Raw genomic sequence first — 25,355 nt, 5'->3', positions numbered from 1 at the left:
AAGTGTTGGTTCAAGAAAATCAACAAAATGGCTCCCTTAATTAAGAAATATACTTCCCTGCTCCCATATCCACCCTTCCATTATCCCAACCATCCCATTCCTCCAAGTTCTCCCCATCCTCCCCTTCTCATTTTTCTCTCCCCGTCTCCCCTTACCCCCATCCCACCCCACCCCGAAGATCCCAATTTTTTGCCTGGCAATCTTGTCTACTTCCCATATCCAGGAGGATAACTATATGTTTTTCTTTGGGTTCACCTTCTTATTTAGCTTCTTTAGGATCACAAATTATAGACTCAATGTCTTTTATTTATGACTAGAAACCAATTATGAGTGAGTACATCCCATGTTCATCTTTTTGGGTCTGGGTTACCTTACTCAGGATAGTGTTTTCTATTTCCATCCATTTGCATGCAAAATTCAAGATGTCATTGTTTTTTATTGCTGAGTAGTACTCTAATGTGTATATATTCCACACTTTCTTCATCCATTCTTCCATTGAAGGACATCTAGGTTGTTTCCAGGTTCTGGCTATTACAAATAATGCTTCTATGAACGTAGCTGAACAAATGCTTTTGTAATATGATAGGGCATCTCTTGGGTATATTACCAAGAGTGGTATTGCTGGGTCCTGGGGTAGGTTGATCCCGAATTTCCTGAGAAACTGCCACACTGATTTTCAAAGTGGTTGCACAAGTTTGCATTCCCACCAGCAATGGATGAGTGTACCCCTTCCTCCACAACCTCTCCAGCAAAGGCCATCATTGGTGTTTTTGATTTTAGCCATTCTGACAGGTGTAAGATGATATCTCAAAGTCGTTTTGATTTGTATTTCCCTGATCGCTAAGGAGGTTGAGCATGACCTTAAGTGTCTTTTGGCCATTTGAACTTCTTCTGTTGAGAATTGGCAAGAATTGAACCTAGAGGGGCTCCCAGTTAGTTCCTTGGGCAGCTGAGGATAGGGGACCTGAAATGGCCCTATCCTATAGCCATACTGATGAATATCTTGCATATCACCATAGAACCTTCATCTGGCGATGGATGGAGATAGAGACAGAGACCTACATTGGAGCACCGGAATGAGCTTCCAAGGTCCCAATGAGGGGCAGAAGGAGGGAGAACATGAGCAAGGAAGTCAGGACCGTGAGGGGTTCACCCACCCACTGAGACAGTGGGGCTGATCTCTTGGGAGCTCACCAAAGCCAGCTGGACTGGGACTGAAAAAGCATGGGATAAAACCGGACTCTCTGAACATGGCAGACAATGAGGGCTGATGAGAAGCCAAGGACATGGCACTGGGTTTTGATCCTACTTCATGTTCTGGCTTTGTGGGAGCCTAGCCAGTTTGGATGCTCACCTTCCTAGACCTGGATGGAGGGGGGAGGACCTTGGACTTTCCACAGTGCAGGGAACCCTGACTGCTCTTCGGACTGGAGAGGGAGGGGGAGAGAAGTGGGGGGAGGGGGAGAGGAGTAGGAGGAAGGGGAGGGAAATGGGAGGATGGGAGGAGGCAGAATTTTTTTTTTCAATAAAAAAAAATAAAATTAAAAAAAAGAAAATAAGATAGACAAACACTTATTCAAACTAACCAAAAGCAGAGAGAGAATAAATAAATTAACAAATTAAGAAATGAAAGGGGGAACAGAAAGCAGACAATGAGGGAATCCAGAATGATCAGGTCATACTTCAAAAACTCGTACTCCACAAAATTGAAAACTTAAAAGAAATGGACAATTTTCTGTACAGGTACACATACCAAAATCAAATCAAGACCAGATAAGTACTTTATTTATATTTATATTTATTTTTTTATTGATTAAATACTTTAAATAGGCCTTTTACTTCTAAGGAACTAGAAGCAGTCATTAAAATTCTCCCACCCAAATAAAAAGCCCAGGGCCAGATGGTTTCAGCACAGAATTCTACTAACATTTCAATACAGAGATAATACCAATACTCACCAAATTGTTCCGAACAGAAGAAACAGAAGGGGCATTGTCAAACTCCTTTTATGAAGTTACAGTTACCCTAATACCCAAACCTCACAAAGATGCAACAAAGAAAGAAAATTACAGACCAATCTCCCTAATGAACATTGAGGCAAAAATACTCAATAAAATACTGCCAAACTGAATCCAAGAACACATAAAAATAAAAAAAGAAAAAACATTCACCATGATCAAGTAGACTTCATCCCAGAGATTCAGAGATGATTCAACATATGAAAATCTGTAAATGTAATCCACCATATCAACAAATAGAAAGAAAAAAAAACACATGATCATCTCATTAGATGCTGAAAAAGCCTTTGACAAAATCCAAATCCCTTCATGATAAAGGTCTTGGAGAGACAGGAACACGAGGAACATACCTAAACATAAAAGGCAATATACAGAAGGCTGACAGGCACCATCAAATTAAATGAAGAGAAACTCAATGCGATTCCATTAAAATCAGGAACAAGACAAGGCTGTCCACTCCATATCTATTCAATATAGTACTAGGAGTTCTAGCTCGAACAGTAAGACAATGAATAAGAACAGGGGATACAAATTGGAAAGAAGTCAAACTTTGGCTATTTGCAGATTATATGAAAGTATACATAAATGACTCCAAAAATTCTACAAATGAACTCCTACAACTGATAAACACCTTCATTAATGTGGTAGGATACAAGATTAACTAAAAAAAAATCAGTAGCCTTCCTATATATAAATGATAAAAAAAAAAAGCCAAGAAGAAAATCAGAGAATATCACCCTTTACAATAGCCACAAAATATCTTGGGGTAGCTCTAACCAACCAAGTGAAAGACTTGTATGACAAAAACTTTAAGTCTTTGAAGAAAGAAGTTGAAGAAGATACCAAAAAATGGAAAGATTTCCCTTGCTTTTGTATAGGTATTATCAACATAATAAAAATGGCAATCTTATCAACAGCAATCTATAAATTTAATTCAATCCCCATCAAAATCATGACACAATTCTTCACAGACCTCAAAAGAACAATACTCAAATATATATATATATATATATATATATATATATATATATATATATATCCCAGGATAGCTAAAACAATCCTGTATAATAGAGGAACTTGTGGAGGCATCACCATTCCTGACTTCAAGCTCTACTATATAGCTCTAGTAATAAAAACTACTTGTTATTGGCATAAAACCAGACACATGGATCAATCGAGTCAAACTGAAGAATCTGCCATTAATCCACATACCTATGAACACCTAATTTTTGACAAAGAAGCCAAAACTGTACAATAGAAAAAGGAAAGTATCTTCAACAAATGCTGCTGGCATAACTGAATGTCAACCTGTAGAAGATTGCAAATAGATCCATATCTGTCACCATGTACAACATTATTCAAGTGGATTAAAGACCTAATCATAAATCCTGTTACACTGAACCTGATAGAAGAGAAAGTGGAAAGTGGCCTTGAATGCATTGGCACAGGAGACCATTTCCTAACTATAACCCCAGTATCACAGACACTGAGAGCAATAATCAATAAATGGGACCTCCTGAAACTGAAAATCTTCTGTAAGGCAAAGGACTCTGTCATTAAGACAAAACAACAACCTACAAAATGGAAAAAGTTCTTCACCAATCTCACATCTGGCTGATCTCGATCTCTAAAATATATAAAGAACTCAAGGGACTAGACATAAAAATACCAAATAATTCAATTAAAAATTGAGTATAGTTCTAAACAGGAAATTATCAATAGAAGAATATCAAATGGTCCACATCCTTAGTCATCAGGGAAATACAAATTGAAACAACTCTGAGATACTATCTCACACCTGTCAGAATGGCTAAGATAAAAATCACTGAGAACAGATGTTGGAGAGAGTTATGGGAACACACCTCCACTGCTGATGGGAGTGCAAATTTTTATAGCCACTTTGGAAATCAGTGATGTAGTTTCTCAGAAAACTGGGTTTCAATTTACCTCACAACCCAGTAATGCCACTCTTTGGCATATACCCAAAGGATCCTCAATTATACCACAAGGACACTTGCTCAGATATGTTCATATCAGTATTATTTGTAGTAGCCAGAACCTGAAAACAGCCTAGTTGCTCTTCAACTGAAGAATGGATAAAGAAAATGTGATACATTTACACAATGGAGTATTATTCAGCTATAAAAACAATGACGTCATGGAATTTGCAGGCAAATGGTTGAAATTAGAAAAAAAATCATCCTGAGTGAGGTAACCCAGACAAACATGGTAAGCACTCACTCAAAAGTGGTTACTAGAGGTAAAGCAAATGATAATCAGACTACAGTCCACAGCTCCAGAGAAACTAGGTAACAAGGAGGATCCTAAGAGGGTCACAGGGATCGCCCTGGGAAGGGGAAATAGATGAGATCTCCTGGGTAAACTGAGGGTGGGGCTGGTAGAGGAGTGGGGATGGAGGATGAGAACATGAGGGGATGGGATGGTCTATTTGGGGGAGGGATGGAGTGTGAGAACAATGAAAGACATGTCTTCATGGAGGGAGCCGTTATGGGGTTACGGAGAAACCTGGTGCTAGGGAAATTCCCAGGAACCCATAAGGATGACCCCAGCTAAGACTCCTAGCAATAGTGGAGAGGGTGCCTGAACTGGCCTTCTCCTGCAATCAGATTGTGAAAACCCTAACTGTCATCATAGAGCAGATGCAGAGATCCAAGGTCAAGCACTGGGTCGAGCTTCAGGAGTCTAGTCCAAGAGAGGGAGGAGGATTTTATGCTCAAGGGGGCGGGGTCAATATCATGATGGGGAAATCCACAGAGACAGCTGATGCAAGCTCATGGGAATTCATGGACTCTAGACTGATAGCTGGGGAGCCTGCATGGGAGCGAACTAGGCCCTCTGCATGTGGGTGTCAGTTGTGTAATTTGGTCTCTTTGAGGGGCCCTGGCAGTGGGTCCAGGATCTACCCCTGGTGCATAAACTGGCATTTTGGAACCCATTGCCTATCGTTGGATGCCTTGCTCAGTCTTGATGCAGAGGGGAGGAGCTTAGTCTTCCCTCAACTTAATCTGCCAGGCTTTGTTGATTTCCCATAGGAGGCCTCACACTTTCTGAGCAGTGGCTGGGGAGGGTGGGTTGTGCTGCATAGGTGGGTGGGAAACAGGAGGAGAGGGAGTGGGAACTGTGGTTCATATGTAAAATGAATAAAAAGTTTAAAAGAATATGTGTAATTTATAGCTGTAGTCTTTTAAAACACGTCTCTAGACGGAGAGCTAAAACTAAGAGTCTCCAAGACAAACATTAAAAATGGACTTTTTACTTATAGACATAAATCCGAGAGAATAGTTAGCATATAAGCAATTTGATTTATTAACTATTTCTTGGCACATTTTGCTTGCATTCACTCTAATATTTTACTTTTTCTATCACACTCTTTTTCCCACAGAGACTCTCCCTTTCATGATCTCTTACTGGGTCCCGTAAGCAGACCTATGAAGAGGAAGAGGGTGGGATGTTCCCAGTGGAATGTGAGAACAGAAACTCTGAGGGCCACAAAAACTGTCATGGCTTTGTTATTTGGTGATGCCCTAGTACAGTGTTTTCCATATGCTTCTTTGCGCCTGCGTATTTGAGCCCTTTCAGGGTCATAGGTATAGAAAAACACGTCAGGAAAACAGTAGAGAGTGAGTGCATGACCTCCCGGTTCAGCCTGGGCTTTGCAGGTGGAGTTTTAAATATCTTTCTTCCAGTTACTGCTGTGTATACTAAGAAAGCCCAGACTGAGACCCCTGCCAAACAGTGGCAGCCTTAGATAAGAAGGTCTGTGTCTCTCTTTCTGTCTGTCTCTCTGTCTCTCTCTTCATCTGTCTCTGTCTCTCTGTGTCTGTATCTCTTTCCATCTCCCTCCTTTTCTGTTTCTGTCTGTCTGTCTGCTTTCTATTTTTCTCATTGTGATTGTACTGAGGCAGTCCTAGCAGATTAGCCAAGAGCAATTCTGGGTGTAATTGTGAGGGTCTTTCCAGAGAGAATTAAGGGAAGAGAATTCTAATGTGGATATCACCACTCTGTAGGCAGCAGTGGGGAGCTGGACGGGAGTCCAGATGAAGTGATAACCAAGAAAGGTGAAAGTCAGAGACTATCAGCATTCTCTTGGTTATTGCCCACTATGATATGGCAAAATCTGTTCCACCATTCTCCTCCTACCATGATGGATGTGAGCCAAAATGAAACCATGCTTCTTTAATTGGTTTTGCTTAGGTATTTTGTCCAAGCTTTGAAAAACTAACATAGTCCTTCCACAAAAGCTCCAGGGTTGGCTAATTGTCAGTTTCATTCAGTTATTATAGGATTTCAAGGTTGTTGGGAAGAGTCTATTTTTTTAACTTTACTTTAGAAATGACCAATTAATTAAAATGAAATATGGCCAATCCATACAACAGCTAATATCTAGAAAAACTGTGCAGTACCCTGCCTAATAAAGTATCCTATGCTATACTAACAGACAAACAAGAGCAAAACAAAGAATGTAGTTTCTGAAATTGTGGACCATACTAAACCCTGACTGCCAAGATCAGTATTACGAGAGAAAGTTAATGACAGTTTGAGAGAAAGTATCAAGTAAGGAGATGCTTGGGAGTGCTAGCAAAGGTAGGCATTGCTATAACCTTGTGAAATTAATTAAATTTAAATCAATTAAGTTAAATCAGTATAATCTTGTGCTATCAATTAAATTTTAACCAGAGTGTGTAGTTCTTCCTTTGATATGTGCCTATTGGGATGAAAGAAAGACAGAATAGAAGGAAAGGATTACAAAGGATTAAAAGATGAAATACTTTAGGACTTCTTAGCTTTCCTGCATTGTTAAAGGCCCTTATCCATTGAATTTGGACAACATAGCTGTTCTGCAGACACAAGGTAACATCATCCTAGTTATTATTTACATGCTCCTGATATGAGTAGTGTCCAGTACAATTATTTGTGACATATGCCAGGGGTATTGAACAATGCTCCAATCACCTATTCCCTTAGTTTTTTGAGATGGATGTTACTTTTATCTTGCACTCATAAGCAAAGTTATTAGACCTATCGAAGTTAGGAGCTTGCTAAAATAGTTCCCAAATACATGTTTTCGGTTTAACATATGAGAAACTTACAACTAATATGACAGTGGGAATTAAATATTGTCTTATGTTGCAGATGAATATCATTTAACAGCTGGCAGGGGAATGGAAGGTGATGTGGCAGGTGGTACTGAATTAGTTAGAATTGTTTCTCCTTTGGACACTGGTTATTAGTTCCCTTGCATTTTCTTTAAGGTAGGGTAGTGCTTTTAGAATCAAGAAAGCTAGACTCTATTTTCTGTGCTGTTTGTTGATCAGATACTGGGTAACCAGGTTATTTAGATATAAAATATACCATGGCTCAGTTTTCTTACCTGGCATATGTATATAATACCTTTTTCCTTCATGAGTCTATTATAAATACAATCAATACTCATGATTTGTGGGTTCTATATTTGCATAATTTATTCATAACCCTCAAATCCGTATACTTAGGCATTCACAATAATTTACAGACCTGATGGACTAGTTATTCATTTGTTTATTTTTGTCAACTTGGAGCAAGCTAGGGTCATTTAGAAAGAAGAAACCTCACATGAGGAATTGCTTGTCTCAGATTGGACTTTAGGCATACTTCTGGGGGCATTTTCTTAGTTACTGACTAATGTGAAAAAACTCAGTCCAATATGGGTGGTGCCATCCCTGGGCTGGTGGTCATGGCTTCTGTAAGGAAGCAGGCTGAGCAAACCATGGAGAGCAAGCCAGTAAACAGCATCCTCCATGGCCTCTGCTTTGGTTCTTTCCTTTATCTTTCTGCCTTGGGTTCCTTCCTAAATTTCCCTTCACAGTGGATAATAAGCTGTAAGGTGAAATGAAACATCTTAATAAAGATGTTAATTTTAATTAACAAATTAAAAAAATTGTTAATCAATTTAAAACATCAATATTTGATTTTAGGCTAAACTGTCTTCACAGATATTTTAGGATGTTGCTTTGTTGTTGATCCCATTAGTTATTTTAGGGGACTGTTGTTAGATTCTGAGTTTACTAGAAGACCTTTAACTCACGGAAACAAAAAGAAATAGTTTCCTTAACTATTTCTTTGCTGGTTGTTCTCATGCTGCTCTTAGCCGCCATGTTGAGCATGTGCAGTATGAGAGGGAAGTCACCCCAACCGCTGTGCCGTATTACATTTTTTAACATAGCCCTGTGAGGCAGCTACCCTGGTAGTTACCTCGGGAACAAAAGCCCGAAGAGACAATTAGTGGATTCAGTGTCACTGAATTAAGAAGAGGTGTAACAACCTTGTTCCAAGATGACCTTCCTTTCCTGCATCCGAGATAACTTTGATCTTGTGCAAATATTCTCTGCCTGTCCTTCGCTGGTATTCTCTTGTTTTACTGTTCTCGGAATATTGATTTGAATGTTCCCAGTTCACTGAAGAGCAGTATTAAGCTTTTCTAAGGAGAATCATTGTATTAGTTTAGTGGGTGAGTAGGTGGACGAGTGTGGGTCTGAGCTCTAATTCTTTAATTAGATTTTTTTTTAAAAGACAGCTTGTTTTTATTTCTGTTTAAGTCCTCCAGTGTATTAAGAGGCGTGTGCCCGCCTGTGAGGCTCTGCTGCCTCACTGGGCTGGGAGATTTCTTTTCATCAGGTAATTGGACATTTTATTTTGTTCTTATTCCTTTAATGTCCTGATTAAGGGATTAGATAGCCCCTCTCCAGGCTTGAGCTCTAATTCCACCCCACACAGGGCCATGCACTTTGGGAACATTGGTTTGCATTTATTGAATGAGTAATAACTTAGCAGCAAAGCTCCTGGCTTAGTCTAGCTCTTAAATAGGCAGAGACCTTGGCTTTAGACGTGGATGAGGGTGGTGTAAATGGCTAGTTGCCATGGTAAATATTGCAAAGGTGGAAGATGTTGAAAAGGCTTCAGAGTGGGGATAAGTTGCTTAGCTACTGCACTACTATCCTGTATCCCCTTTCTATTTTATTCTTCATTGGACCAACATTTCGTTTGAACTTAGCATATGCTAGGTACAACTAGGACCCCAAAATAATGACCTCTTTTTCTATGGAGAAAAAGTAGTACTTCCCTTCATCAGTAATTTCTATGTGCCTTAGGGGAGGAGCTGTGGAAAGTGAACTGCTGGGCCATGGAGGCGGGCACAGATGACAGCATGGGATCGGGGTAATTTGTCTTGAAGATGGTCATTTTACATAGGAACTAGAGTTATCCAGATAGAGAAGGTGCAACACCTGGGAAAAACAGTCATAGTAGCAGAGGAGCAGACTAATATGCTTTTTGTTTTGATCAAAAGAGTGTGGAGAAAAAAGCGAGAGAGTAAAATAGGTTGAGGAAGATTGTGGAGCGTAAAGAGCAACTAGGAAGACATTGGAAGGCTTTCCTCAGGGTTTTATAAAATAACTCTGCTGACAATACAAAGGAGAGACGGTTACCAGAAGAGGTCAATGACTAATGGGCTGTACCTTCTTCTGCCTTCCAGCTTTCTCCTGTGCCTCTGGAGAGTATCTAGAAATGAAGAACCAGGTATGCAGTAAGTGTGTCGAAGGCACCTACTCCTTGGGCAGTGGCATCAAATTTGATGAATGGGATGAGTTGCCAGCGGGATTTTCCAACGTTGCCACATTCATGGACACTGTGGTGGGCCCTTCTGACAGCAGGCCAGGTGGCTGTAACAAGTAAGACCCCAAGCGATGACACTTTGCACTTTGAAGACTTGGCAAAGGTGTAGTCATTCTTTTCTAGGAAAAGTTGAGGACGGTTTTAGTACTGATGAGGATTATAGACGAGGTCAGGGCAAAGGGTTGTATTTTTGAGTGATTTAACAAATGAACGCTTTATTTACATAATTCCCACCCTCTTCTCCCTCTGATTCCTCCTGTGTCACCCCATCTTCTCTCAAATTCATGACTTCTATTATTACAGGCATACATATCCATTAATATATATGTATATATGTGTCTCTATGGATATATATGCATATAAATACTTGATGCTGAGTCCATTTAGTGTTGTTCACATGTGTGTTTGTTTATGACTGACCATTTGGGACTGGATAATCTAATGGGGGCTCATCCTTGAGAATGACTGATTTTCCCTCTTGAAGCAACCATTAATTGCCTATAGTTCTTTATCTATGATGGGGCTTTGTGAGATTCTCTCATCCAAATTGTCATGTCAGCAGGTGCTGTCATAGTGCAGATCTTGTTTAGGTGAGCGTTGTCATTGAGACTTCATAGGTGCAGCATACATCCTGCTCCTCTGACCCTTACAATCTTTCCACTTCCTTTTCAGCAATGAGTATTTGCTTAACACACACACACACACACACACACACACACACACACACACACGTAATGAGGTTACATCACCTGGATGATATTGTTCCCTCCCTCTAATAGTATTAGACTCACAAAAACCCAGGCATGGGAAACTGCCCTTTGGGTTTTTTTTTTTTGTCAGGGGAGCCCAAGAGACCCCCCATTCCGTCCAATATAGGCTATTACTTGGTTGCCTCAAGAACTTGAAGGGAAGACCCTATTGCTGAAGATGCTACACACTTCAGACCTGGAGGAATTGAGCTGGAGCTGATCTGGAGACTTCCTCCCTAAGGACAAGCTTTCATAGTATTTGAAGTTGCTATGCAGGCTGCCAATAGAGGAAAGCAATCAATAGTCTTCCCCAAGTGTAAAACCTATTAGCTACAACAATGATTAGCATGACAAGAAGTTCAAGAAAGAGTCCGATAGCAGCACCTACATCTTACCACCACCAACTTTGTAAATGGACTCAAGCCCTGATCAATAGAACTCATGCTTCATAGTACAGACAGCCAACTATTCATGTCTGATGAGGTCATGGTCCCTAGAGAGAGCCTATTACTGTCCATTTCCTAAGCCAGAACAATTTCCAACTGTATTCCAAATAGTTAAGCTTATACCTACAGATAAGTTTAGCTCTCATCCCTCATCCCAGAAGCTTCTTTTTTGCGTCATTTGTGAGACCATACAGAAATACACTACTTATTGAACAATTGGTTGTGGGATGGCCAACGTCAATTGTTACAACTCTAGCACAAAGTCTGTACCTACGACTCAGGGAACATCTGAGAAGAGTGGTAGTTTTTGGACTGACATTACAAGGAATGTAGCTAAATTTTTAATGAGAAAATAATTGGCTTCACAATATAATAGATATTGTATGTAGAATGGAAATGAGATATTAGAAAAATGAGTTCATTATCTTATATTTATAATCAAACTTTGAGCTGTGGTATTTCTACTAACCTTTCTCTAATTTTTAAAGAGAAATTTAATGTTTTTGCCCCTTTTCTTTGCGTGTTTGACCTTCATTAAGACATTGATTATTTTATAGGAGTGTGGGTTAAGGATCTAATGTTGAAAGGTCTTTTGCTTAATTGCTAGTTGATCACTAGCTTCGCATATGACAGCGCTGGAGAAATGCTAACTTGTCTTGGAGAAAAAAGAAAAGTGTTTTCCCTTGAAAGTCACTTCCTTCTGTTCTCTCCATTGACTCTGCAACACTTCCTGTAATGTGGCCATGTTTAGGAACTTAAAGTCGAGGTAGTAAAACAGGAAGCCTCTGGCTGCCTTCTGACAAGAATGCTTCATCAGGAACCTGGCATCTTCATCATGGTTGAAAGACACTGAGGAATTAGTTCAGCTAAGAGATGCATTTCTTGGCTTATCCCCTCTATCTTCCTTTACTTTTTTTCCCTACAGTCTTCTTCTGTTCTTTCTCAGCTTAGTGGCAATGGTTTATTTTCCTCTTTGGAGAATGAAATTGTTCCAACCCTCTCTCTCTCTCTCTCTCTCTCTCTCTCTCTCTCTCTCTCTCTCTCTCCCTACCCCTCTCTTTCCCCCCTCTCTGTGTGTATATGTGTGTGTGTGTGTGTGTCTGTATTAGTCTATGCATTTCTATTTTTAGAGCACCTGATATTGAGGAATTTTTAATGGCATTTATTTAGTTTAGTTCTGCAACTCCAAGACTGCATTAATTACTTTCTCGAAAAGATCCTTAGGAACAACCAAAGGGAGAGAGGTGTGCTTTTCTCATGGCTTTAGTCCACCATGGGGTTGGGGTGGGAGAGCATAGCTATTCAACTCACAACAAACAGCAGGCAGAGCAAGACAGGTCGTAACAAATAGGAGACATGACAAGACACAGCTCCCAAAAACATGCCCGAAGTGACCATGCACTACTACGGTCTACCTTCGAAGCATGCGCTACCCTCCCTACCTCTATCACTACTCAAGACTGTATTCAGAATTGGAATCCATTCATGGATTCATTATGTCAAACTCTCATGGTTGAATTATCTCTGGTAAAGTTTGCATGACAGAGCCAAAGGGGTGCTTTAGGCTTTTCTCAATCTGCCCAAGTTGACAACCAAAATTATCACAAAACCACCACCAATGCTCACTCCTCTTAAGCTGGCAAGTCATTTCAGTGTGGCTTTGGCCAAGCACAGCACCATGCACGCATAAAAGTGCCTTAGAGTGGGACAGGAGCAACTTGTGATGGGACACCAGGTCTTTGTTCTGGCGAACTTCAATATTGACATCCTATTCATCAAGAAAAATCCATAAGTAGACTTTTTCAATATAGTTTCTTTAATATAGTAACTTCTCAACATAAATTTCGGTTGGCTATTGTTTTCCTCTTCTCCCTAGTCATCTGGCATTACATCCTGTTTGTTTCTTTTTAATCAATTGGGTCATATTGACTACTTAATTATTGAGCCCAAGAAGTTCTTTATACAATTATGGACATGAGACATATCTGTATGTATCTGTGAAATACTTGCTGTATGTTATACATACATATGCATGTGTTTGTGATATTTCTTTCAAGTCTGTGGCTTTTGACTTTTTATTGACTTGATGTTGGATAACTCGAAATTTAAAATTTGATTGAAAGTCATCATCATGTTTTCTTTTTTCCTTGCTCTGTTTGATGATTTTTTTTTATTAGGATCTAACTCTAAGTTTTGAAGACTGCAGATTATAGTGTAAGTTCTGATTATAGTGTAGACAGGGTTTCATCTTCTAAATCATTATATTTAGAACAATAATGCACACTTACATCCTTTTCTTGGTGCACCTGTCAGATATTGTGAAGCATGCTGTAAACCCTGACACACGCCAGTGTTCTGTTTGAAAGATCCATTGCTTACAGCACATTCTTAGGTGCTGTAGAGGATCTAGCGTTAACTCGGTGGTGGAGAAGGTTGTGGTTTCTAACTCATGACTTCTTTAACAATTTAACAGGTCAAAAGTACTACAACTTTATATATTAATTTAAATATTTACCATTTGGTAGTACCATTTCTTTCCATAGACCTGCCTTTGCTCTCTCTCTTCCTCTCTCCACCTCTCCCTGTGTGTATATGTGTGTGTCTATAAGTCAAACTCAGATGTTATTTGAAAGAGTAATTCTACCTGAGGTTGTAAATATTAATATTAGTGATTTTGTTTTCAGTAAACAAAAAGCATTGTATAGTAAATTCATCATATAGTCTTACAAAGATTTAAGATGTCATATGCTATAACAATAAATGCTTTTCTATGGCTATTGTTACTACTGTGTATAAAAATACACACACACATAACTATATAAGCACAACCTGTCAAATCCATTTCCTGTTGCTTATATGTGTCTGATTGCAAGGATGACTACTCTGTATTGAATAACCAATTTTGGGATTCACCCCTGGAGAAGACTAACTCTCCTCCTCTCAGCAGTAGTTGGTCGACTGTAGTTTTTGTAATGAACACCTTCCGTGTCTGCTGGTGTTGTTATTCTGAGGACAATTTGAGAAGAAGGACGTGTTCCTGGGAGAGTCTGGAATGGGAGGACATTGGAAAGGTTAGGGGGAGGAAAGGAAAGGGTCAAAATGATGTAATTATATTTTCAGTAAAGTTAAGTAAAAAATAAACTTCTCAATAGTGCAGTTCAACCTTTGAGTTCCAGCAAAGCTGGTGATATGGCCTTCTTTTGCCCATGGAACCCACTTCTGCTACTCTGAAAGGACTGCGGCCAGAAGAGGTTTCTGAGCTCTTACATACAGCTTCTGGTTCTGTTTTCCCAGCTCTTCTTGGCTTCCTCGTGGGAACTATATAGAGTCTAACCGGGATGACTGCACTGTCTCACTGATCTACGCCGTGCACCTGAAGAAGTCAGGCTATGTCTTCTTTGAGTACCAGTATGTGGACAACAACATCTTCTTTGAGTTCTTTGTAAGACTTTTCATATTCTAGAATTTGATTTTTAAGAAACATTCATGTGAGGGTCTGTAAAACTGCTATTTCATTCCACTTCCTAATTTTCTGGAAAGTGTTAACTGGCTCTTTCAATGTTAAGACAATGTTTTTCCCCCTATGTACTTTGTGTTCAAATTAACATTGTTTCTTTACTTTTCAGATCTTTCTTGTGGAATAATGTTGGCTTGTTTCACCTCTGGTTATGTTCATCAGGTGGCTATTTGGCTTAGACTGTACGTCACAAATAATTTTTCCAAGATTCATTTTTTTTAGCTACAGAGCTATTACTTCCTATGCATTGTGTGTGTAGATTAATATCGATGTTTACATGTTCATAATGTGTGTGCATGTGAAGGAACATGTGTATGCATGTGTGGAGGACAGACAGATGTTATTTGTTTTACATATCTCTCTCACTTTCCACCTTAGTTTTTTGAAACCGAGTATCTCAGTGAACCTGAGCTCACAGATTCAGCCACGTTGGCTGGCCAGCCAGCTCTGGGGATCGGCCTTCCTCTGCTCTGCCAGTACTGGGGTTAGGGATGTACCACCACAGCCATCTTTTATACATGCTGGGGATCTGATCCAAGGTCCTCATCCTGGTTATGTACCATGTACATTACCATGGAGTCCTCATAAGAGTTTCTATTATGTTAAAATTATATTAATTTTTTGTTTTGAACTTAAACTATTTCCTTACAAGTCAGCAAATATTTTCTGACTAAATTATTTGTTCATTCACAATTATTTCAAAAGAAAAAAAAAGTCTGTATGTTCTGTTTCTGTGAATGTGGAACTGTTGAAGGGACTCCCTGAATGAAATAGTTGATGTGTCTGTCGTGACCTTAAGTAGGATGATAGAATCTAAGACATTATTATATACTAACAGAATAATGTAGTGGTATATTATTTGTGTTTTAATAAATAAAACTTGCCTGAAGATCACAAGGCAATGTAGTTTTACTTATCAGCCATACAGGCCAGAGAGTGGTGCCACACATCTTTAATTCTAGGACTGAGGAGACAGGCAGACGGATCTCTTTGAGTTCAAAGCCACCCTGGGCTACATAAGATTGGATCTGTCTAAGAGAAAAAGATCCCACACAAAGGTGATCCCGGAACTTGGGATCACATGTCTTCAATCCTAGCAGTGGGGAGGGGGAGACAGGAGTGATATGGCTGGGTGGAGAGAGGAATATAAAGGGGAAGAGACAGGAACTCAGTGGAGTGTGGAGTCTGAGGTTGGTGGAGAGCATTGCAGGATCGCCCCCTTTGTTTCTCTGGGTCTTGATAGAAGTAAGATATCTCTAGTGGCTGGCTGCTTTGCTTTTCTGATCTTCAGGTTGAACCCCAATATCTGTCTCAGGAGTTTTTTTTTTTTTAAATTTGTTCTACAGAATAACTACAGAGGGTGTTTAATTAATGTAAGCTGTATCTGATCTAGTAACATTTATTATGACAGTGACCTGAATTCTTGAGAAAATGTTTTCAGATGGACTTACACTAAACACAGTGTTTGTTTTTGCCAACAATGGGATCCAGATTTTAAGAAAAGACTATACTAACAATTCTAAAACAAATTTATATTGATCTTGGTGATAAGTGTTTCTAAATCAGTAATTGTAGTTTCTATATCAAAAGTTTGAAGGCAAGAACTATTTCCCATGAATGTATAAGCCTTGCCTTTGAAGTGAAAAGGTTCTGGCTCTGATCTTAACTCTGTAATTATATGCTGTGTGTTCTTGGGCAGTTAGTCTGACCTTCTGGTTATCACTGTTCCCTTCTGTGAAGTGGGTTGTTTGATGAGGCATTTTGAGCATCTTTTAATGTGGGTATATCTTGATGTTTTAGGACATTAAGCAACATTTAGACAGATATACTTTTTAAAGTGTATCTTATTTGCAAACAGTCTTGTGAGAATGAGTGAATATTTCTTGAGACATTTTAGCATATTGCAGAAAATGAAGTTAGGAAACCAGACAAGGGTTTAATTGTTGTGAATGGCAGTTTCTTTGTATTTCCCAACAAGTCCCTTGAGAGTAGTCCATAAAGGTGTTTTAAGGTGTAACATTTCATTCCTTCCTGATAGAGATGCCTGTATTTGTCTGGTTTAGAGTCTGAAAGGGATGGCAAGCTCATGTTGATCTCTGTATTGGTGTTTTACATTTATAGATCATGATTTATTGACTCAGGTCAACATTTCTCAGTCATCATCCATCAGTGATGACAAGGAAATGTTTGAAGATAAGAAAGATGTAGGTGGGTGTGAAGAGAAATACATATAAACAGTGTTAATTTGAAGTATTGAAGCACTGAATCTGGGCACCGAGTGAGTCTTTCCTTCAGCACTACTATGTCTTTTAAAAATGATGAAGCTGAAACCTAGAGAGGTTATTGGTCCATGATTGCACCTTAGCTAGTTTCAAAATGAGCAGTGGAATTGATATCTGCTTTCATGTGTGAAAAGCCTTTAGCGTGCCTAGTCATTCATTGTTCATTGAGAGCCTGTAGCACCTATGAAATGGCTTAACATTGGTGTCACATGGTGGTCAGACGAAGAACAGGACACATATTCAATTAAAGGAAATATCAACTGGATATTCTCTTGATATTGGGATCACAAATGGAACTATTTTCTACTTAAGTCTTTAGACAGTTCTCTTTGTGAGAACACTGTAAGCTTTGTGACAGATAGAAAAAGAAGTAAAGCAGCAAGAGTAATTTAAAGAGAAAGATAGTTTTTGACGGGGGATGAGTATGTGATGAGATTCGCCTCCACCCTGCTGCTGACAATCTTGCTGTACCAGAATGATAGCCTGGCTTTTAGGTGTCTCTGTACTTTTGTAGACCTGAAAAAGTAGTGTCCTAACCTCTGAACACTCTTCAAGGATTACCCAGAGAGTTCAAGATGTTTAATGTAAAAAATATTATCTCTAGTCATCTTAACTGACATGGTAAATGATTAATATTTACTCCATTACAAGGGTTAGGAAATAGATTTTATCCATAACCATTTAGTGACATATTTAGGTTATGTCCTGGGAAATTGACAGCCAAGACACACTATTTGCTGATTTAAATTTTTACTGCTGTCAATGAAATTTGCAGATAAATGTAACTCTCCCTTTCTTTTGGCATCAGATGGAGGTCATAACAGAGGTCCACACTGGTGAAAATGAAGAGATAGATGACTGTGGGGTGCCCATTTCCAGCTGCTACATCTACAGTGCAACCCCCTCACTCCTAAGGCTCAGGGAACATGGCAGAAGAGGGAACAGAAAGAGTTTTAAGGACACCTGCTGCGAGATAGTGACATCTAGACATGACAGAAGCTGCACTAAAAAAATCTTAGCAGCATGGTCACCTAAATGAGACTTGATAGTGGCCACACCAATCAGCATAACAGTGTGGGAGGGGCAAGCCCACAAACCTCCACCCCTAGGTGGAGTCATCCTGCCATCAATGGCTGCTGAGTGAGGGAGAACCAGTTTTCTTCTGAGTGTAACCCCTATCAGGTTAACCAATTCTAAGCATTCATCCTTAACGTGAGTTCCTATGAGGAGCATTATTATTGACTCTGTGGGTGTTTATAGATGTATAATAAATGCAGATGAGGTCAGGAATCCCTGAGTGGTTAGAGATGTGTGGGAGGGACCTTAAGGGGGAGAAGGAGGGTTAGAAATGATTTAAATACAGTATACTCATGAATGAAATTCTCAAAAAGAGAAACAGTTGAATTAAATTACTAATAAATTAAAAAGCTAATTAATTTAATTAGCTTCTGAACTTGAGCTTGCATGATGAATGTGAACTGTTGAACGCAGGTAAGCTGGGTGAAGGTTTGGTGCTGACTTTCCAGTGTAATTATTTTCACTGGCCTGGCTTTTGGTTACAACAATGAGATGGTTTTCTGAGAACCACTCCCCCACATGCAGTTGTACTGTGACCTCCAGGGCTCTTGGTGTGTTTACATGCTGGAGATTACTTTGGTGTTGTTTAAAATGGGTTAAAGGATGTTTTTGCAGCGTTCGCTGGGAAGAGCAACGAATGAAAGCTATTATTCCCAAAGCATTACCGCGTGCCTGTGTTTTACTCACAGATTCAGAATGACCAGTGCCAGGAGATGGATGCCACCACAGACAAGTGGGTGAAACTCACAGACAATGGAGAATGGGGCTCCCATTCTGTAAGTCTCCTTTTGTGTCCATCTGTTGACACCAATTCAATTCTTTTCCTTCCATTTCCCAACTATTTCTTTTTCTTAACTTTCTTTTTTCATTAAGAATTTTTAAATACAATCTTCTCATTTTATATAGCTATCCTCATTCCCAATCCTTCCCCTCCTCCCCGTCCACCCTTCCCTCAACCCCATTCCCCCATCCACTCCTCAGAAAGGGTAAGACTTCCTATGGGGAGTCAATAAAGTCTGACACTTTACTTCCTTTGAGGCAAGACTAAGGCATTTCCCCCCTATATCTAGGCTGAACAAGGTATCCCTCCAAACCTGTTGTGCTCCTACATGCCAGAAGAATAAGTGGGCACAGGAGACCACTTCCTAAATATAACATCAGTAACACAGACACTGAGAGCAACAATTAATAAATGGGACCTCCTGAAACTGAGAAGCTTCTGTTAAGCAAAGGACACTGTCAATAAGACAAAAAGAGAGTCTACTGAATGGGAAAAGATCTTCACTAACCCCACATCAGACAGAAGACTGATCTCCGAAATATATAAAGAACTCAAGAAACTAGACATCAAATTACCAAATAATCCAATCAAAAATGGGGCACAGATTCTGAACATAAAAATTGCAAATGGCCAAAAGACACTTAAAGAATTGCTCAACATCCTTAGCCATCAGGGAAATGCAAATCAAAATGGCTCTGAGATTCCATCTTACACCAGTCAGAGCGGCTAAGATCAAAAACACCAATGACAGCTTATACTGGAGAGAGTGTGGGGTAAGGGGATCACTCCTCCATTGCTGGTGGGAGTACAACTTTGTACAGCCACTTAGGAAATCAGTGTGGTGTTTTCTCAGAAAGTTGGAACTCAGTCTAGCTCAGGATCCAGCAATACCACTCTTGGGCATATACCCAAAGGATGCACGTCCATTCTCAACTATTTCTAAGCATTCATTCTAAGAAAATAAAAAGAGCAACATGGTCTCCTACTTCAGTTAAGTTCCATTTAGCAAAGAACTTGCCTTCATGTTTCTTAGACTCACATTTAAAATTTTAGATTATTTTTCTGTTTTCCATTTCCATTCCTTAGGATGCTTTGTCATTCCCTGTTCGTCTCAGCTTTCTTCCCTTTTAAAGTGAAACTCAACAACTTAGGGAACTTATTAATATAACTAATATTAGTATAAAATATTACTTAGTTTGTGTATGCAAATTTACAGATATGCCTGCCACATGTGATAGACCAGTATCTGGTCATTGGCAAGATCACGAATTGCCTTCATTCCATGTTCTCTGTGGTAGTTTTAGGAAGGCAGTTATCAGGATTGCTTTTTAAGCCTCTGTGGTCTCTATTGTTGCATAGCCATGATTGTCACAAAAGTTACCCACTTTTGGAATGCCAGTCTACTTTATATGTATTTGCTATATATTGGTTGGTCAAAATTCTACCCTTTCTGCTCACGCCATAGGATGAAGTTTACTTTTGTCCCACACATTTCTTTAAATGCTCGAATCTTAGATGTTCAGGTGACATGTTTTAGTGCATGTCTTGTTTGTGACACTTGTGACATTGTCCTTTTGGAGTGAAGCATAGTTTTAAAACCTGGCTCTGTATTAGAGCTATATTTCTGTAGTTGGTTTAATTAATGTCTCTGTGATTGTTCTTTCTTTTAATTTTAGAAATGAGAGCAGTCTTTCTGTATCAGACGAGAGGATGACAGGAAGGACCTAGATGGAGTCTCCAGTGTGAAGCTTGAGTTTTGTTTTGATAACTTTCACCCTAATCTATGTGGTTATAGAAAAGTCTCATCCTTGGATCCACACAATGCAGATTTTCAGGAAGATTTTTTTTCATCTCTATGCTTGGTAGTAATACTAGGGGGCTGGAGAGATGGCTTAGAGGTTAAGCACCCTGGCTTCTGTTCCAGAGGTCCTGAGTTCAATTCCCAGCAACTACATGGTGACTCAGAGCCATCTATAATGAGATCTGGTGCTTTCTTCTGGCCTGCAGGCAGAACACGGTATACACAGTAAATAAATAAATCTTAAAAAAAAAAAAGAAAGTAACATTAGTACCACTTAAGGTCAGTTCAGCTCAACACCCAGTTGGCAGGATGCTGTGGGAGGTCCTTCTGCCTATGTGTTGCTTTTATTGGTTAATGAATAAGACACTGTCTTGACCTGTGGTAGGGTGAAAGAACAGAGCTAGGTGGGGAAAACTAAAGTGAGTGCTGGGAGAAAGAAAGGTGGAGTCAGGGAGAAGCCATAGAGCCGCTGCCAGAATCAGACATGCCAAAACTTTGCTGGTAAGCCACTGCCATGTGGCAATACACAGATTCATAAAAATGGGTTAAATTAATATGTAAGAGTTAGCCAATAAGAAGTTACAGCTAATGGGTCAAGCAGTGATTTAATTAATACAGTTTCTGTGTGGTTGTTTTGGGTCTAAGCTAGCCAGGCGGCTGGGAACCAACAAGCAGGCACCCTGCAACAGCGGGACTTTGGCCATCAGTAAGTATACTGTCGTCACCATTGAGGACTTAACTCCAGAGCAATGTGCTGAGTACACTAGTTCCCCACATCTCCCAGGGTGCGTAGTAGGGCAGATTTCATGTTGTATAGCTTGACTGTTATCAGCCAGGGTGCATAGAAGAATAAAGGTATCAAATGAAAAAGCAATGGCATCCTAGCTTTGGATCATTTACCTGCATCAGCAAGAAATTGATTAGAAAGTTAGTTTGATTTATGGGTAGAAAATGTCCCAGTAGCAAAGGAAGCAAATGTGATTGCCATTAAGTTTCTCAGGTTAGAGTTAGATCAGGCAACCTGTAGAACAGCACGTTTTCTCTTGTTCCTGTCATGCTGTGACTCGTTGAACAGTTTCAAAAACTATGAAGCTACATAACCCATTTTTTGTCACTGAACAAAATACGCAAGGTTGTATATTTTATAAATCTCAAAGACTTCTTTATCTTTTTTCTTTTTTTTTTTTTTTTTTTTTTTTGGTTTTTTTCGAGACAGGGTTTCTCTGTGGTTTTGGAGCCTGTCCTGGAACTAGCTCTTGTAGACCAGGCTGGTCTCGAACTCCCAGAGATCCGCCTGCCTCTGCCTCCCGATTGCTGGGATTAAAGGCGTGCGCCACCACCGCCTGGCTCAAAGACTTCTTTAATTCTGCTTTGGAGGTTTAAGGTCACAGTCACTACATCTTCTCAGCTCTGGGGAAGAAGCATCAGATGGCAGGAATGTTCTCAAGGGTGCTCTATGGTGAAGCCTGAAAAGTCAGCCTGGCAGAGACTCTACCCAGTCCCAGGGAGCCCCAAACTCACTCTTTTGTTAGGGTCATTCCTGTGGGAACTAAGGGCATGAGACCAGCACGAGCCTCTTCATGAGGCAGTGTTCTCAGTGATGTAACTATATCTCATCAGTCTCAGCTCACAAAAGTTCACTACTGCCACACTTGGGGACCAGGCTACATATGGATCTCTAGGGAGTACGCACACCACATCCAGGCCAGAGCAGAGACAAACACTACGCTGCCTTTTTTCTTCTTACAGCTCAGAGATCCACCTGAAGAGTAACATTACCATCAAAGTATATGCTTGGGCTCAGATTTATTCACCCTGGCTGACAGAACCCTTCTGTGTCTAAACCACAACCTTGAAGTTTAAGAGCAAATTTATCTTTTTAGACTTAGTTTCTTCCTTAGTATGTTTGTGGCTTGTCAGACTGTTCTATTCTTAATTTTGAATCAACTTCATTGTAGCTTAGGCTGGAACTAAGAGTATTTAAGTTTTTAATTCTATTTTAATGTTGATTATATAAAGAATTGAAAAAGGGTATAAGAGAGTAATTTTCGGCTGTGGTTAGAAATACTGACCTGAGTGTCTTGTGCTTCTTCCTGTAGGTGATGCTGAAATCAGGCACAAACATTCTGTACTGGAGGACGACAGGCATCCTTATGGGCTCTAAGGCAGTCAAGCCCGTGCTAGTAAAAAACATCACCATCGAAGGTATTTTATAGCTATGAGCCTTAGTAGTCACTCATCCAATTTTATTGTTAAAATATTTATTAGAGTGTTGGTTTAACTGACTCAAGGGTTTATATTATAATAAAGACACAAATTAATGTCAGACCTTATGCAAGTCTAGTTTTATGTCTACCAAATTGATTAGTCAGTTTTTTTTTCTTTTTCCCTTCTACCCTCAAACTGGATTATTTAATCAGTGTAAAGCAGCAAACACAATGACAATCTTCAGTGTTTTTTTTTAAATAAAATGAAGGTGTATTTGTTTACAGGATCCCAGTACTCATTAGAGACATGTAAATTATGCCAGATAATCTGATCATTGTACATTCATAAAACTAATAATAGTCTGGCTGTTTCCTACACCCCGTGTGTCTTTCTGAGCCAGATGGGTCATTTCTAGACCAGCTGAGCCACCGATAAATGCTGTCATGGCTCATGCTCAAGTACCTTGCAATTAGTTAAAGCAGCAATTCTTCTTCATTAAAGTTTGGTGTGTTTTGCTGCATCCTGTGTGCCTGCTCTTGGGATGTTGCCTCGTTAATCATTGGGACATCTGCTGGACAAAGCTGGAAGCACAAACCAATAGATTTCTGTTTCTAGGGTCTTTCCTGCTTGCTTCCACACTGTATCTTCCTTTGTTCCAGTAAGCAAAGGATTTAGGCTCATATTGCTATTAACATCTCTCTCTTCTGTGCAGAAGCAGTAAGTGGGTGCTAATGTGCTCATTGTCCTGGCTTCTCTCTCCCAAGCACTGCTTTTCCTTCCCATACAGGGGTGGCATACACTTCAGAGTGCTTCCCGTGCAAGCCAGGCACTTTCAGCAACAAACCAGGCTCATTTAACTGCCAGCTGTGCCCCAGAAACACCTATTCTGAGAAGGGTGCTAGAGAATGCATAAGGTGTAAGGAGGACTCCCAATTTTCAGGTAAGACTAATTGACAATTTTTATTCTTCTCTTTCAGTGCTAATGTTGGTCAAGTGTACTTCACAGGGCAGAATAAATGTTGTAGCAATGGTGGATCACATGCCAATGCGATGGAATGAATTCATGTTGGATGGTGACCATATGACATTCTAGTACCCTTCTCTGCGTGACTTTCTCCATTTGTCTATGGTTTTCCTTTATGTCACACTCCATAGATAAATGGTTCAAATGTGTTTGCATGAGTCTAGCCAACTGTTTACTTTCACATGGTTTGTTACCATAGGGACGGTTGAGATGCACTTAGAAATTTTTAATTTGTTCCAGATGTCCAGTGTTCAATGATAATATAGGAGATATCTAACATCTTCTGGAAACAGCTGCCCGATGTAGTTGTATCATAGAAACATTTATTTTCCCTCTAGGCAAAATAAAAATACGAACATTTGGCCAAGCAATAAATGGTGTACTCTTTTGGGGGCAGAGGCAGGCAAATCACTGAGTTTGAGGCCAACCTGTTCTACAGGGTGAGTTCCAGGACAGCCAGGGCTCTACAGAGAAACCCTGTCTCTTAAAACCAAACCAAACTAAGCAAAAAAAAAAAAAAAAAAAAAAAAACCAAAAAAACAGAAAAAAAAAAACCAAACCTTTATTTGCTTAAGGCTTGGCTAATTCTACCTAAACTACTCGAGTACAGTGATTTTTCACATATTAGCTTGGTTTTAAGTTTTGACGTTCAAATTTTCCTAAGGTCACAAAGGAATTGGACCTTTTCTAAAGTGTGTTCTGTGTGTATGTTGCAGAAGAAGGAGCCAGTGAGTGTGTGGATCGCCCACCCTGCACTACCAAGGACTATTTCCAGATCCATACCCCATGTGATGAAGAAGGAAAGGTATCAGCAGGGTTTAACTCCTCCCGTGTTTATCTAACCTGCTCTCCAGTGTGAGAGTGCTCTGATTGTTACCTGTGTGTGCAGATTATACAGAAGAAATCTAAGATGCTAGGGGTCACAACCTGCCTCTGCTTTGATCTCCCAACTTGTTTGTTCTCTGGACAATTTGTTGCTCCTAAGCCTTCATTTTTTTTTCAGTCTTTAAAGCAGCTTTGATATTGCTACTTACTTCATAACGCTTCTGTGGGAATAAAATAAGATCCTCTAAGGTTTCCAGCCCAGGGCCTGGCATGGGATAGGTGTTCCACACATTATTACTGTCTTTCTTAAACAACTATATTCTTAGAGGTCAAAAGACCAAGAAGAGCACAGCTTGAAACATTTGCTACCACTCACAGGATGAAAATGCTGGGTAGCCTTTATTGCCCTGGGAGGAACTCAGAATATTTTTCAGAGGAGCTAGGCAGTCATATGCTAATCCAATCGTGCCAGGCTACTGTGTAATCGCGTTTACAAACCACAAAGTAATCACCATACACACAACGCGCACAACACTGGGCTGGAGGAAAATGCCCAGATGAGCTTTATGGTTGACCCATAATTCTTTAAATTAAAGACCTGCCCATACCAGCCAGTGTCAGTGAGAAGCTGAGGGTGAAGTAGCTCCTGTGACGTGTCCTTCAGATTTGTTTGCAGCCTGCAGGAGGACATTTAGTTTTGGTAATATCACAAAATATTGCTTTCCTTCCTAATTTTACATCTGTTGATGCTGATTTGTACTTTTTGTATTTATGTGAATGTGAAGCTTTCTTTATGCCTTTAAAGAAATATTGCTTCGAATGATTTACAGTAAATGATACTAATTTAAAGTGATTGGTAGAAATTTTTAATAAGAAATATAACCATTATTTTTAATAACAGTGACACTAATAACATTAACTGGTTGGCCATCCCCTACAATAATGCCACGTGAAGC

General features: G+C 39.7%; 1 protein-coding gene across 1 annotated transcript in view; it reads left to right on the top strand.

Annotated features, from left to right (window-relative positions):
• Elapor2 (endosome-lysosome associated apoptosis and autophagy regulator family member 2) overlaps positions 1-25,355 on the top strand; it is a 168,518-nt gene that overhangs the window by 91,428 nt on the left and 51,735 nt on the right. The window contains exons 3-8 of the mRNA XM_057758302.1: positions 9,550-9,745; positions 14,179-14,326; positions 18,450-18,536; positions 22,442-22,547; positions 23,338-23,490; positions 24,291-24,379. Of these exons, the coding sequence (XP_057614285.1) occupies positions 9,550-9,745; positions 14,179-14,326; positions 18,450-18,536; positions 22,442-22,547; positions 23,338-23,490; positions 24,291-24,379 (779 nt within the window). The remainder of the gene's footprint in view (positions 1-9,549; positions 9,746-14,178; positions 14,327-18,449; positions 18,537-22,441; positions 22,548-23,337; positions 23,491-24,290; positions 24,380-25,355) is intronic.

This window comes from Chionomys nivalis, chromosome 26, assembly GCF_950005125.1.
Source record: "Chionomys nivalis chromosome 26, mChiNiv1.1, whole genome shotgun sequence".
NCBI lineage: Eukaryota > Metazoa > Chordata > Mammalia > Rodentia > Cricetidae > Chionomys > Chionomys nivalis.
Note: the sequence above shows the minus strand (reverse complement) of the source record. Positions and strands in the feature narration are given on the sequence as shown.